This window comes from Aphelocoma coerulescens, chromosome 5, assembly GCF_041296385.1.
Source record: "Aphelocoma coerulescens isolate FSJ_1873_10779 chromosome 5, UR_Acoe_1.0, whole genome shotgun sequence".
Lineage (NCBI taxonomy): Eukaryota > Metazoa > Chordata > Aves > Passeriformes > Corvidae > Aphelocoma > Aphelocoma coerulescens.
This window is the reverse complement of record NC_091019.1, coordinates 23,069,400-23,085,194: the sequence shown is the minus strand read 5'-3', so window position 1 is coordinate 23,085,194 and position 15,795 is coordinate 23,069,400. Positions and strand designations below refer to the sequence as shown.

Below are 15,795 nucleotides of genomic sequence, written 5' to 3'. Positions count from 1 at the left end.
GTAAATGAAAGAACATTATTTATAGCTGCCTTGGTTTATCCTGTAGTTATTATTTAAATTATTTTTTTTTAAAAAGTTTATTTTGTTATGAAGTAAACTTTAATTTTCTCCATGCTTTTCATACATTATCTATGGTCATGAATGCTGGCTTGGTCTTTCACCCAGGTTGAATTTTAACTTGGCTGTTAGTTACAGAGATGATGGTTCTGCAATGCCCTGTTTGGAATATATGGATGACCTTCATTCCAGCTCGTTGCCAAAAATGTACCCCAAATCCCAACCTCTCATAACCTCTATTGCTGTGTTATAGTCCAGATGAAAATAGAAAATAGATGAAAATTTCCAGTGGGGAAAATAGATCCAAAGGGCTGACCCACCTACAGGTGGCTCCATTTCACCAGTTTTGGAGCATGCTGGGAAGGAAGGATGCTTGCACAATGTGCTGCTTGCTCTGTAGGGAGATCATTTTGTCTGAAAGCTTTTCACCAGTGCTTAATCAAAACACCTTGACTTTAAGAGGTAAAATAAATGAAAAACATACGTTTCCTATTTTCTACTTAAGCAGATTTCTAAGCTGCTTTTTCCTCCAACTGAATTGTTTGAAAGTAATGCAAACAGTTTTTTCTGGGGCTGTTTTTTGATGTAACAGGATTTGTTGCCAAACTTGTTCTTAAGTGTTCCTGTGTGAAATGGCATGATAGCTTGTGCTGTGGTTATGGCCAAAGAATAAAGTAAAGAGAAGAGGGGGAAGGGAGTAGAGGCCATGGGAGAGTGGAAGAATGGAGGGTAACCTAAACTGCCAAAAGCCCTTGGATTGCTTCATTTCTTACATGGACTTCCACATAAAAACACATAATCCTTTGGGATTTAGAAAGAGAACAGTCTCGATATTTCCAAATCATTATGGGAATGTCAGTCATGTGGTCAAACTGTTGGTGGCTAAATATCACATGTAATGTAAAATGTATTTTTGCAAAACTGAGTGAAGGAAAGCAGGGTGCTTATGTTTTTCCATCCTCTCCCTCATTTGAACTGTGGAAGAGAGGAAAATTCAGTTTCTGGTCAATTGAAAATGGTCAATTATTTTGACGAAGGGGCAAAAACCAGAAAAAATAATAATTAAGCTACCTGGGTCAGATAGGATTTTTTATAACATTAATCTTATTTTTTCAATGTTACTGAATTGTTCAGGTTTCTTCACTAGTTATGGATCACAAATTTCACCGATTGTTTTGAAGTGTAGTTAAAGAAAAAAAAATCTGAGCTTTTTGGATTCAGTGTTTGACTTTAGCAGATTCCAGACTAATTTCTAGTGAAAACCTTTGCCACAAAGCCACATTTCATTTGTGAAGTGTGACTAGATGGAACTTGTGCTTCTGTTAGCCCTTAACTCCTCTGTAAGGAGCTGGGCTTTACTTTTCTCTCTCTTTAGGAGGAAAATTACCTTCTTTAATGGTGTCAGCATATATTTTCTTTCCTACATTTATACCGTCTCTCTCCATAGACACTCAGAGTTTCCAGGTAGCCTTAGGAGGAAGAAACGCTTTGCAGTAATGCTGCAAAGAGTGGTTCTGAAAGGTGCACAGCAATGGTGCTGTACAGTGTGAGGGGAGTTCTCTGTGCCTTCCATTGCCACCAGGCAAAACACAATGAGGAGATTCATGAGCAGCTTTGGAACTGTTCATTTGCAAACCAGACTGTAAGCCATCATGAGATTTCAGTCTTTCCTGAAGTTTAGCATGGTCCACAAGAAAGTTTAAATTTATCATGAAAATTGCTATTCCCGCAGACAGAAGATTTTATGTGCCATGAAAAACCATGGGACTATCTGTAAATATGACTATATCATTTAAACAGTTTTCTAGTCTCAGATGTGTCAGAATCTAAGCTTTATGTCATACTCAGCATTTTTAGAGACTGTGGCCTTGTGCAAAGGACTTCTGAGGACCTTTGACTTAAGTGACTGTAGTGGAATTTGTGAGTGTGAAGAGTCTCATGTTTTAAGTTTAATTTCCATTACTCAGTGCTTACATTCTGAATACCTCACATAAAAAATTGTGTTGACAGCATCCCTCAGATAAAATTTAACTCTGAAAAAAAGTAGGCATGCAAGAATGTTAGATGGTTTCAGGACAACTGAAGAGTTTCTCATGCAAAGCTATGTAGGTTTTCTGTCTATATCCTCCTCTCCAGATTTAGGCAGCAGGTTTTAGAAAGAGAAATGTAAGGTATTTTAAAACCATAAGGCTTTAAATCATATGAATCAAATATGGATCATCATCTATAGTACTACAATGTCCACGTCAACAGGAAAGAGCTGCAAATGTTCTTTGAAAAGCTAATGCACAGTTTCTGTTACCTTGCTAAAAGGTGTTTGTAGGAGCAAGGGAAGTAGGGAGCAGGTGGGAAAACATGTCAGGCCAGTCATAGCTTCCAAACTGTTTTCCCTGTCCCAGGACCATGAAGAGGTGGAAAAAGGGTCAAGGTGTGAAGTGGGAGGAAAACATCCCTTCTAAAAGCTGTTGCTTTTAGGGAGATCACAGATCTCTCCTTTTCCACTCCTTCCTCCCTTTTTTCCTAGCTGTAAACTCAAGCTCACTTCTCCTCCTACCACTCCTTCCCAGCTTTCCCTTTACCCTGCCTTTCATGTGCCAGGAGGGGTCCAAATGCATTCAAAAGCTGATACCTTCTTTTTTTTTTTTTTTTTTGAGGTGGTCAGATTTGTATCTGGCAGCATTGGTAATTTTTCTGTTACCTATCACTCACAATCTTTTAATTAGAGACCTCAGAGGACTGTGTACATTCCATTTTGAGCTATTGCAGTCAAGAGCTCAAAAGGTGTAAGAGAAGTGTTGGAAATGTCCTAAATTTTTGATTCAAGTTAACCATCAAACTGGGATGACTTGAGTTGGACAGACTGTCCTGAATTACAAGCCTTACTGCAGAGTTGCTGCCATGACTGATCTTAAAGGCACTTGCCTTTTGGTGCTAAACAAATGGTATTAACCTGTAACACACAGTCTGGGAAGCACCCTTGGTGAACTGCCTGGCCAAAAGAACTAACTATCTGTAAAATGTTTCATTGTAGTGATAAAAACATGCATTTACCATACTTTTCACAATAGAGTAATGAGGAAGACCCCCAGGACTTTGTAGCACTTAGAACTGTTGAAAAATAAACTTAGTTTTGGAAGAAGGGTAAGAGGCTGTGGAATGCATATCTAATCCTTCAAAAATATAGCTCCCTGGAATTTCAAGTGAAGACTGTTTTTATTATTATTTCCTTATCTACCATATGGATTGCATTCAGTCTTGTTTCCATTCTCATCCTCCCTTTTTATTGCCTTCAGATACAAACTGTCACCAAGAAAGTGCTGGTGCCACTACCTGTTGAAGAGCCACCTAATGTCACTGATTCTGCTATTGCTATGGTGAATGAGACGGCACCACCTGAAGCCCAGATGGTCATTAAGAAAGGACTTGAATTTAAGGATGGCATGAATGTCCTGGGTAAGAGAATTTTCTGCCTGTCAAACACGTACCTCATATGTATGTCACAGCTTTTTGCTGTGGCTAGGTAGTCAGTGTTGTCCAATCTGCTCTTCAGTGCACGTTTAGTCTCTCCAGATAATCGCCAAATGTTATCACCTACTGGGTGTCCATTGGTCTCTGAGATACCACAGAAACCAGCAAGTGAATTGCTCTGGATTGGCAGCTTTGTGGTTATGAATTGGAGTACAGTGGCAAAACATGCAGGAGGTACCAAAAATACCCTTTCATCCTAGAAGAAGCTGACCTAGGCTAATACTAATGCGTATTGGCAAAACAGTATGGGGGAGAGCTTCAAGAGCCAGTGTTTCACACACCCCCTGATGGATCTGAGCTAAGTTGTTTCCAGTAGGTGTCTCGGGTGTGCTGAACTAATTTGGCTTGAGGCAGAGCTTGAAGTGAGAGGTGGAGTGTGAACCACACCACCCAAGAAAAATCCCAGAAAGACTTGACACATTTCTGAGTCACAGCTCCCTCCTCCTTTCATCTTGGCTGCTGACCTTTACCAGCTGCAAATGCCATCATGCCATCTTGTCTGGGCAAGCCAGCAAGTGGAGGTGGTAGGAAAACTTTGCCTATCTCCCACCCTTTCCTGAAGCAACTATTCAGTCTGGGGTGGGGGCACATGAGAAACAAACAGCTTACACACGACTTCTATTTTCTCTTCTGTGTCTAGAATCCCTGTTTTGTCAGCCCAGAGAGGAGTGCTCCTTCTTCAACTCCTTGCTTTCTGCGTGTGGGTGAAGTCAGTCACAGATCAGCTCTCAATTTGTAGCCTCACACCTACGCTCAAAGATGCTCTGTGACAGCATGTCCACAAGGCTGAGGCTGACACCTCTCTGTCTATAGGTGTTGTCCTCAGAGGGACAGTATGTTGGGCTGCCTAATCCCCTGCTTTCTCTCACCACTAGGCCATAACCTTTGAAGGGCAAATGGCCTCTTACAGCTGCTGAACAGCTCCTGCTGACACAGTGGCTGCTGTGTCTGCAGACCTTCCTGAGGTGTTGGCGAGTTGGGCAGCTGCTTTGCTTAGATATAGCAGAGATGATAGCGTCTATAAGGTGATCTTGTTTTTCTGTGAAGCAGCCTGCTCTACAAGAGCCCTGTATCCTGGCTGCCTTCATGGCTCTCATTCCATTCAGCATCTGTGGGCAGAGAAGGCACTTTCAGAGTTGCAAGTTGGCATTTTGCACCATGAATGAGGCAGCAGCTCAGTGCCAGTGCTGTTACCCTCACCTGCTTTTTTCTCTCCTGGAATTCTGCTTATACATTAAAATGAAACTATTGTTCTGATGTGAGAGATGCATTACATTTAGTGCTGGGCTTATTTTGTGCAGGCTCTATCATGGATAAGAAAAGATCTAGGAGGCTGAGTACAATTCCTGCAGAAAAAAAATACACAGTTAAGCTGGGAAATTTGGTGTGGTGTTTTGACAAATGATTCTCAAATGTAGAGTCTTTTGGGTTGGTTTGGTATGGTTTGATTTGGAATGAAGAAGTAAAAATATTGTGGGAATTGCCATCCAGTTTGAAAAAGCTGTACAAGCCAGGCAAATTCCTGCAAATAGGAACCAATCTGACTCTCATGACTAACATAACAGCTCATTTGGAATTAATGAACAAAACTACCTATTAACATTTTCTAATGCAGATTCTGAATTCCAGGAAGTAACTTGGTCTTTGAAAAGCTTTTCATCATTTCTCTACGCTCTGCAGCACACAAACATATGCTTCACTTCCCTATTCAACTGACTCAACAAAGATAGCTTGGTGCTAAAGAATGACTTTGTATCCAGGAAATTAGATTAAAAAAAAGAAGAAAAAAAAATCTGGTTGCTAAACCCAGTGTGAAGATACGGGACAGCCTGTCTTTTCCCAGGGTACTGGCAGCTCAGATTCCCTTATCTTTGAATGCTTTTGTGTCCCAGTAAGTTTTTCCATAGGAATTTCCCAGATGAGTTTACACATTTGTTAAATACTGGACTCATATCATGACTGAAAATTTAGCCTCAAAGGATCACTGAAGATTCAAACCATCTGTCAGTATCACTTAATAATCCAACTCTGGACACTGAAAATTGCTGGATGGAAAAGGTTAGCATTGAAGAAACAGCTCCAAAGTAATCCATGACAGATGCATCAGTTGTTTTTTCACACTGATAGTCCAATACTACAGATAATCACACCTCAGCATTTACATTTAGGAGCCAAATGTTACCCAGATTGAATGCTACGATTTTGTATCCACTGATAGCCTTTTCAGTGAGGTTAATCTGCTTATTGGCAGTTCTGTGATCAAAGTGCAATACCCACCTTCTCCTCCCACCTTCTTCATTTACTTCTACCTTCTGCATTTAAGAGGAATACTCCTCGCCTGCAAAAGTTCTAGGCTACTTTTGCCTTTCCTGGCACTCCAGGACTGATTGGTCTGTAGGTTGAATCTGTCAAGGCACTTTTGTAAAGCCTGAGAAAATTCCTCTTGGTTTCTAGCAACTGTTTTAACAAGAGAGTTATGGTGCAGCACTGTGTTACCTTTCCCATTTACCAGAGCTCATGAGGTTTCTAATAGCTGCATGGCACTGAGAAGATTATTGTCCATGTATTTTTTGATTATCAGATAAATTCAGGGAAAAAACCCAACAAAACCGTAGTTGGGCTGTGAAATTGGAATTTAGTAAAACATTGAAGAATCAAAGTTGTTCTGAATTTGATCATGGTAGTTCAGCATGAGTACAAATTAAAAAGTCCCAAGACATTTGTAATACCCTATAGTTCTGAAATCCTGTGCCATGTGCTCTAGGATGGCCCTGCTTGAGCAGGGAGGTTGGACAAGATGACCCACTGTGGTCCCTTCCAAATTTACCTAAACTGTGATTCTGTGCTTCTGTGAAATCTGGATTAGCAGGTAGTATCAAGACATTGACTAGGTGCAAAAACTTCCTAAAAGCCTTCTTTTTGTCTTGCAATTTTTCCCAATAGGTTTGATAGGATTCTTTATTGCTTTTGGCATTGCTATGGGGAAAATGGGAGAACAGGCCAAGATGATGGTGGATTTCTTCAACATCCTGAATGAGATTGTAATGAAGTTAGTAACTATGATCATGTGGTAAGTTTGTAGTTCTGACTTACAGCACAAAAAAATTATTTTTAAAAAGCCCTCTTAAAACCTTAATATAATGATGCCAGTTTGTTGTTAAAGAGTGTAATTAAATAGTTGACTGTTTAAAGCCTTGAAAGGTATATTAGAACCACAGCAGCATTATTTCTATTTGGTCAGGATTACTTAGGACCCAGTTTGAAACATTTCTGAAGATTCTGTTCTTTGTGTACTGAAATACAACACATGCGTGTACCAGCAAAGGCCTTCAAAAGCCACATTTGGATATGGAAGTTCATAGGAGGACACCTAAGCAAGCAAGAATGCCCCGCATAAGAACATCCCAGTCTTCCTGGGAGGTTAGCATAATCCCAGGATATTACCTAGGAGGTATAATTACAAAAAAAGCCTCGAGAAACACTTTATTCACTGTCTTCTTTAGTAAAAATACTTAACCATCAAGTAAAATTACAGTAGTTTTCAGTGATGTGTAATCCCTTCACCTGTAGTTTCTGCTGAAGGTGTCTTACAACCTTGCTGCAATGGGGTCACTGGAAGATACCTGCCCTGTTTTTGAAGTATACCCATTTGTAATAATGGGGCCTGACGTGCCTTCAAGGAAGTCACTTTACCCAGTTAAGTCTGAGCCCTTGTTTACACTTCAGAGAGGGGATTATCATTCTGGTTCTTTTTGGTTGGGTTGGTTTTTTTTTTAAGTGTTTCTTCTGAGTGCTTCCCCAGAGCTATTTGTATGCAGTGCCAAGCATGGCCATCTCACATAGAACCAGTTTTTCAGAACATAAAAATGCATTGCTATGTTTGGCATAGTACTGCTGTGTTTCCTAGGTCTTTGAGAGCAGAAATAGCCACTCCAACACAACACACATATCACGGCTCACTGCTGCCTGGGATTGCATGGTGTCCCTGGAAGTGACTTCTTGAGCTACAAGGCTGCCCTCTTCTCTAGAGCTCAATGGACACAGTGTATAGGAAAGGGAGCAGGGTGTCTGAGGTGCAGGTTGTCAGCACCACCAGTGTTTAAGAGGGACGTTGTTAGGCAAGAGTGATGCAGACAGTAACAAGAGTGTGAAAATGTGCAGAATAACAGAAGGAACTTGAAGCGATGACTTTGCATTCCTGTTACGCTTCTGCTTTTCTGTAGATGATCTTGCTGCATAAAACCACAGTTGTTTTTATTCACAAAACTTTCAATATTTACTCAATCTCCACTCTATAGAGAGATGGTGACTATACTCCCAGAACCCTCCAGGAGCTAGAATTTACTCTTACTTCACTTAGCACCATTTGGTAGACCCAAGACATAATATCCTGCCTACAATATAAACACTCTCTAATAGTCAGTGTTGCAATGGCAGGAAATCATTCAAGTTTCAAGAAATTCACTGTAAATATTTATTTTTATTGATGTGCCTTTTCTTTTTCTTCTCATGAAAAAAAAGGAAACTGATGTTGGGAATTCTTTTTGTTCATCTCTGTTTAGAATTTTTAAAGACTTGTTGAGGCCAGAAGCAAGGGGGTTTTAGTGTGTGTTTATTAAGAAAAATGCACATCCTTATGCAGAGTTTTTGTTTTGTTTTGCTTGGTTTATGATTTCTCAGCACAGACAGCTGTAACTCCCGTGGCAGCTACAGACTCTCAGGAGCATGGCACTGCTACACAAGCATAAAACAAATCAGACATCTGGCTCTGACACCATGTAACTCTCTATAAGAACTGTATTTTGTCAAGTTCATTGAAACGTGGCATTTTATGATAACTGGTGTAACAGCTGGCCTTGCATTTGAAGTGATTGAAGTCTTTCCAGGCCTTGGGCACATTGCTTGAGAAACCATGAGATATTCAAACAAAAACCAGGAAGCACTTTTATCCTTAAAGTCAGTTTCCTTTGTATTGTTTTAATGATTGAGGAGACAAAAACCCTACTCTAAGTAACGAAAGCTTATAATTAATGAGGAATCCATAAATTAAAAAATATTTGTCTGAATTACTGAAAGAACATTGTGGAAACATTTTCAGCCTTCAAGATATAAATAGTTCATTTCAACAAATAGTTTAACTGAATTAAATAACGCAATCCCTTGAAACCCAGATAAACAATGGGTTGTCAAAGTTATGTATTACAAACAAATCTACACGACTCTTTATAATGATGCAAGCCTGTGTGACATTATCATATCCTTGTACAATGTTGTTTCAGGATCAAAAACTATTCAGGGAAAGCATATTCCATTTGATAGGATGGAAAATGAAGTAGATGGGGAATTTGCTGGAGATGGCCATTATTTTTTAAATAGATGTGAAAACTATCCCTTGAATGTCCATCACTTCTTGATGTGCCCCTCAGTGTTGAGCCTGAGAGCTCCCTACTCATCTCCAGTCTATATTTTGTTCAGCACAGTTTTTATGAGTACACTGCCAAGACGAGTTCTGCCTATGCTTGTTTTCTTTCTCCAGGTATTCCCCGTTGGGTATTGCTTGCCTCATCTGTGGAAAAATCATTGCCATCAAGGACTTAGAAGTAGTTGCTAGACAACTTGGCATGTACATGGTCACTGTGATTGTGGGTCTTGTCATCCATGGAGGGATCTTCCTGCCTCTGCTCTACTTTGTGATAACAAGGAAAAGCCCATTTTCATTCCTTGCTGGGATTTTCCAGGCATGGATCACAGCACTAGGCACAGCTTCCAGGTACACCCGAGAAATACCACTGTACTTTATTTTGTAGCAGGTTATTAGCTGCTGTTTAGGCATAGTACATCTGCTGTTCTGACCTTCACTGCAAAATCATTTTATACCACTGAATTAAAACTATTTTTAATACAGCCATGTTTAGATAAATCAAAATACCACGTTCCTTCAGGATTTTCTAGAGAGGTTGTATAGCCACCTGCAGAGATTTGGGATTTGCTGTTTGCCAAATCACTCGTGGAAAGTGTGTTAATTCTGTGTTCATTTCCTCAACTAGGAAAAAGTGATAATTATTTATTTTGAAAGCATGTTAAGATCAGTCCCATTGCATTCAAGGAAAAAAAAACCAAACAAACATTGCTAGGTTTCACAAAAGAAAGGAAAAAACCTCTCAATTTGTACTTTAATCCATTTCGGCAAAATAATGGGACTTCAGTGAAAAGCTGAGCATTTTAGATTTGTTGCTAGTGCACAGAACAGACTCAGCAAAGTCTGACAGTAACAGTAACAGTAAGTAACACAGCTCTCAGCAAAAAATTCAGTAAAATCAGAAATCAGTGTTTTGCAGTGGGGCAGTCAGTAGATCTTGTGTTGAAAGTGTTTTTCAGTTAAATACCATATTTTAAAGTGTTTTCCTTCAATATTTGTTTTATTTCTGAAGAAAATTTAATCTTCCATTTTAATTAAAAAGGGGAAAACAAAAAAGCCTAGTTCAAAACTGACCACCAGGAAAGTGAGCATTCTTGATTTGAAGAATGCCTTGAAAGAACTGTAATTCAGCTGTCTCTGTGGGTCAACCCAAACCACTCTGCTGAACAGCTTCTCCCCTGAGGAACGAGAGTCTCTGGGGGACCTTACTGATATGCACAAATATCTGATGGGACAGTGCCAAGAAGATGAAGCAATGCCCATCTTCAGTGGTGCCCAGTGACAGGAAGAGAGGGAGTGGGCACAAACTGAAACACAGGAAGTACCATCTCAACACAATAAAACTCTTTTTGCTGTGATTTACTGTGACAGTGCATGAATGCTGGCACAGGTCACCCAGAGGAGTTGTGGAGTCTCCATCCCTGGAGATCCACTAAACCTGTCTGGGCACTGTCCCGGGAAATGTGGGAAACCTGCCCTAGCTGCCCATGCCTTGAGCAAGGTGGTCAGGATGGGTGACCTCCAGTGATGCATTCCAACCTCAGTAGTTTTGTGGCTCTGTGGTAAACAATGTTGGATTATAGGAGATCTGGTCTCCCAAGAATTTTAATAACTGACCATTTACCTAAGGCTTTTGTTCATTGAAGTGTTTGAGTTTCCACTTCAGCAGTATTTTTGGATGAAGGTGTTTTATTTTGAGCAAGTGAATGCAATGACCTCAAATATTCCCACAAAAGCAAGGCATTGTGTGTCTGTGCAAAGAGCTGTTATCATCCAGACATCTTTTACATCTTTTCCTATCCTCCTACTCTATTTCACATCCTTTCTTCCTGTTCTCCAGTGTCTAGGAACAACATGGGTTGTATTTTTTTGTCTGGCTTTTTCAGTCCTTAGCACCATTTAGAGCAAATTCACAATCAAAGAAATTTAAAATTTGTCTCTAGGCTCACAGGTCTGTGTATCAGTGTTACGGTCTGGTTCGTAAAATTATTAGAAATGCCTCTGCCCAAATTAAGGTGTAAACAAGACTATATGCCAAAGTCAATAGTACGGATTTTACTTAACAGTAAATATGAGAGAGAGAGAGAGAGGCAAGGGAAGGGAGAGAAATAGAAAAGAGGTGAGGGGACAGAAAGAGATGAGAGTGACAGATTAAAGAAAATATCATCACTTTCTGGATCCCACCAGCATCCCATTGATGCTGTCCATCAGGTCACCTTGGTGGTGAGGTTCCCCCCAAAAACATAAAATCCAATGGATTACTATACGTTCAGGCCAGGTGGGAATGCCCAGGTACTTCCCCTGGGGAGGGAGGCAGTTTGACAGTCTCTTGCAGCAGACTCTGGGTCTCTTGCATCATGTGCGATGCTGTGGTGCAAGGCCTCAGCAATGAGTCTGAAAAATTCATCCAGGCACTCTCAAGCTCTCATCCTACATCAGGTCATGTTCGTGTCTTGGCCTCAGTCTCACTTCCAGCTAAATGTAGGCCTAATTTAAAAATCGTCTAAAAACGATTTTCTACTAAAAAGTAGAAAATGGAAACAATGGTATTAGAATTTCTGATTTTGCTCCCTTATATGTATATGTTGTATTGATTTTAATTATGTCTTCTTTATGTTTTTTGCTTTCTCTCCCTAGTGCTGGAACATTGCCTGTCACATTCCGGTGTCTTGAAGAAAATCTTGGCATTGATAAGCGTGTAACAAGGTTTGTTCTTCCTGTTGGAGCAACTATTAACATGGATGGAACTGCCCTTTATGAAGCTGTGGCTGCCATCTTCATAGCACAGATGAATGGAATTGACCTGGATGGAGGCCAGATAGTTACTGTGAGGTCAGTTCAAAAGACTCCTTTGTTTCTACAGACTGTAAAATGTGAATGCTTCGGGTTGGATGTCTTCTCAGTAGCTGAGTTGTCTCAGTTGGATTCACTATGAAATCCGTGGATTTCTAATAATGATATACAAATGAACGTTTTATATATAGGTCCTGGTTCTCTGGTGACGTGTTTTCTATCATTTGCAGCCTTAGTGCATGCTGGTGGTGTTTTACACTTCTGCAGTTGACAACTGTCATGGTTTAACCTCATGCAGACACCAAACCCCAGACCCAAACAGCCACTCGCTCACTCCCCACCAGCAGGATCAGGGAGAGAATCACAAGAATAAAAGAAAACTCACAGGTTGAGATAGCAGTAGTTCAACAGGGAAAGCAGAAGCAGTGCACACAAGGAAAGCAAAACAAGGAGTTAATTCACTGCCTCCCATGGGGTGCGCAGCCATCCCCAGGAGAGCAGGGCCCCGCCATGTGTGACGGTCACTTGGGAAGACAAACGACATCGCTCCAAACTCCCCTTTTCTCCTTCTTCCTCCCACTTTATACACTGATGGCATACGATGTCATGTGCTCTGGCATATCCCTTTGGTCAGTTGGGGTCACCTCTCCCAGCTGCATCTCTCCCAACCTCCCGTGCACCCCCAGCCCCCTCACCACTGGGGCTGTACAAGAAGCAGAAAAGGCTTTGGCTCTGTGTGAGCCCTGCTCAGCAATAACAAAACATCTCTGTATTATCAACCCTGTGTTCAGCACAGATCCAAAACACAGCCCCATACCAGTCATGGTGAAGGAAATGAACTCTACTCCAGCCAAAACCAGCACAGAAAACAATGTCAATTGTAATATAAAGCATTCTCTGTCCAGTGAATTTTTTTTTTTTTTTTAGTTTAGGGGTATGCTACAAGTCATATAAGGGGGCATTAACTTTCTAGAATATATCTGTTTATATACACTAGAAGAAAAAAGTATACCTAAAAAACATGTTTGCCTGTACTTCTTCTGTGACTTTGGTGAACAGGAAAAGTATAATGAACTGAGGGTGAGATTGTCTGTAGCATTTTATCTCTAACCCAGCAAATATTAACTGTAGTCTTTTAATATCAAATTGTCCTTACCCAGAACAAAGCTGAGCATCTGTAAGGACAAAAGAAAGTACCCATTAAAAAAGGATAAGGGATTGAAGACTGTTTACTGTAAGGGAGCTTTAACTTGATGTAGACAGCAGGTCTAACGTTTTGAATAGTTAAAATGGAAACCACACGTGAAGGCTGCCAAGTTTGTCTTCTTCCTGTAGTTTTCACCCACACAGTTTTCTTTTATTAAACCTTTTTAACACTAAAGAAACTCCTGCAAAGGGATGTCTAATTCTATGTTTCTTGCCCAGCTATACTAGTTCCACATTTTCCGTTCATTTACTTCCTGTCCTGACTCCTGAAATAGTAAAGCCAAGTTTGTAAATGGTTCAGGGCTGCTTCTAATGAAGGCAGATGCTAGACCTGCATGATGCATATTTGTTCCCAAAACTGAAAACAGTCATTTCAGACATGCCACATATTAAACTAAATTGAGACCAGGGAAATTCAAATCAGGAATCTGCTGTTGTCCAGGAGATTTGGTAGGCTTGAACCTGAGTTATTAATCTTCTCTTCCTCTGAGGGATTGACCAATTGGCTCTTCCTGATCTCACCATTTCAAGGCTGGTGTATGCAGCTTTGTGACTGACATTTACAAAGCAGGGAGCAACTTCGGTCTGTTTGTAAAACCACTGGTTTTCCTCTTCATGCATTTGTGCTACAGCAATAGGACAAGAACTATCCCATGAGGTGACAATACAAATGAAGGAAAGATTATTAGGTTTTGTCTGGTACATGCACTTTGTGATACTGAGAATATTCAAATGACCCAGACATAACATCATAAAGACTTAATTAGCTTTTGACCAGTCTTAGTTACTTCATACTGGTCATGTAGTTCCTCTGATTTCCTGTATTCTTTGGGAAAGGATGATCTTGGAAATGGTAGCGGAGCCAGGTTCTGTTTAGTTCTGAACAGTGCTAGCTTCATTCCCCTCCAGGTCTGTAAGTTCTGCTGCGGGAAGGTGGGCAGGAGCATTTCCTCACAGAGCTTGGAAGGAATGCCTTACCAGTTTAGGCTGGAAGTGCCTGAGGATCTGGCATCACATGCAAAGCCTGACAGCAGAGCAGAGCATCCTGCCTGCACACCTGCTGGAACTATCTGGGTGTTTAGTAAGCCAGGTTGCACTGTAACCCAGACACCTGACAAGCACACTGCAGCCTGGGTCAGACCCAGCCAGCCAGCATCTGGCAGCTCTAAATCGGGCTAACATCCTCACAGATGACTTCTGGGACTAATGGGCAAGTATTTCCTGCACAGTTTGTTTCTCCCTACTTCTGTATTGGAAGCACTCTCAGGTTTGTTGGGTACGAGCTGTGGGGTAAGCCCCTGCTCCCTCCAAGAAACCCAAAGAAAATGGCACCCGCTGTGGCACAGTTCACTGCTTTTATCTGCTAAGGCTCCTCCCACAGCCCGATTTCCTGGGCATTTTTTTCCAGACAGCCCAGTCAAGTTTTCTCTATGTCAGGCGAAGTCTCCCCAGAGACAGAACCTCCCTCCATTTTTTGCCTCCCTAACATGTGGCATATGTTAGGGCTTTCAGCATGTGTACAACCCCTACAGTAGTTTTTCACTTCATGTATAACATATATTGAGGCATAAATAAAAGTCAAATTGGTCCCTCTCACCCGCTTTCCTTTTTATTTACCCTCCTCCTCTCCCTCTTCTTCCGCTTCTCCCTCTCCTCCTTCTCTTCCCTCTTTTTCTCCCCTTGACTTGCTCTCTGACAAATTTATTTTCCATTCTTTATAGGACTGCCCAGTGATGTTGGTATTTGTTATGGTCTGTGTTTTATTTTTACAAACCTTTGAAGCTCAGACATTCACTCTACTGATCTTTATCAAAAATAAGAGGCAAAAACAAACACAGGTTTGGATTTATTAAACAATCAGATCAATTTTACTTTTTCATCTAGGGTGATTTGTATCCAGGCTTGGTACACCACTGGCTTGTATTTTGCGAGTTTTGGATACCAAGACTTTTATTCTTCTATATTTAATAATAACTGCTTTCTCTCAGCCTTTAATTTACAGTTCAGTCTTTAGGTAACATAAATAAACAGAAATGAATCGCCCTGAAAATTCAACCTGTAGTCACCAAACTTAAGCATGTCTGGATGGTTAAAACTCAGGATTCAAAACCCTGGATGTATCTGTAGAGTTCAGAGAACACCACGACACAGATTTGAATGTCATAACTAGCTTACAGAGAGCCCTCTTCCAACTCCTGGAACCAACCCATAGATCTGGCCTCCCCCAGTAAATATTTTTAGAGAAACACATGAGTGAAAAATATAACCTGAGCTTACCTTGATTTGTCCTATGGTTGTTAGTTTTATGGGAAGAACACACTAAAAATGTGACCTTCCTAATGATCACATGACTATGCAAGGAAAGTGTATGTTCCTCTTCTTGCTACTGCCATTTGATTTTTGTTTTTGCAGTTTGACCGCCACCCTTGCAAGTGTTGGAGCTGCCAGCATTCCCAGCGCGGGACTTGTCACTATGCTGCTGATCCTGACTGCAGTGGGTCTCCCTACCCAGGACATCAGTTTGCTTGTTGCTGTTGACTGGCTTTTGTAAGTTGAGCTGACTTTGCTGCTCGGTGCAGGAAAAGTAGTGAAGTAATGTTTATCCACAGTGCTTTCCAGTCATTGGTCTTAAAGAACTGTGAGTCTCTCTACAGATAAATCAAAGGAGGAAATGGGCTGTTCCCCCCATAGTGAAGTAGGAGACACTGAAAGCAGCTTCTCAGCTGTTACTAACTGTTACAGAGCTACTGAAGTCAGTTTCTACGAGCAAAGGGTCTTCTTGGCACACTTGT

The 15,795-nt window shown here is 40.8% G+C and overlaps 1 protein-coding gene across 7 annotated transcripts in view; it reads left to right on the top strand.

Moving 5' to 3' along the window:
• SLC1A2 (solute carrier family 1 member 2) overlaps positions 1–15,795 on the top strand; it is an 82,055-nt gene that overhangs the window by 57,105 nt on the left and 9,155 nt on the right. For 6 of the 7 annotated variants that reach the window (XM_069017117.1, XM_069017112.1, XM_069017113.1 and 3 more), the window contains 5 exons: positions 3,351–3,510; positions 6,529–6,655; positions 9,122–9,355; positions 11,642–11,836; positions 15,416–15,550. In XM_069017117.1, the coding sequence (XP_068873218.1) occupies positions 3,351–3,510; positions 6,529–6,655; positions 9,122–9,355; positions 11,642–11,836; positions 15,416–15,550 (851 nt within the window). Of the gene's footprint in view, positions 1–3,350; positions 3,511–6,528; positions 6,656–9,121; positions 9,356–11,641; positions 11,837–15,415; positions 15,794–15,795 lie in introns of all 7 variants that reach the window. The other variant, XR_011151360.1, reaches the window with a different exon arrangement.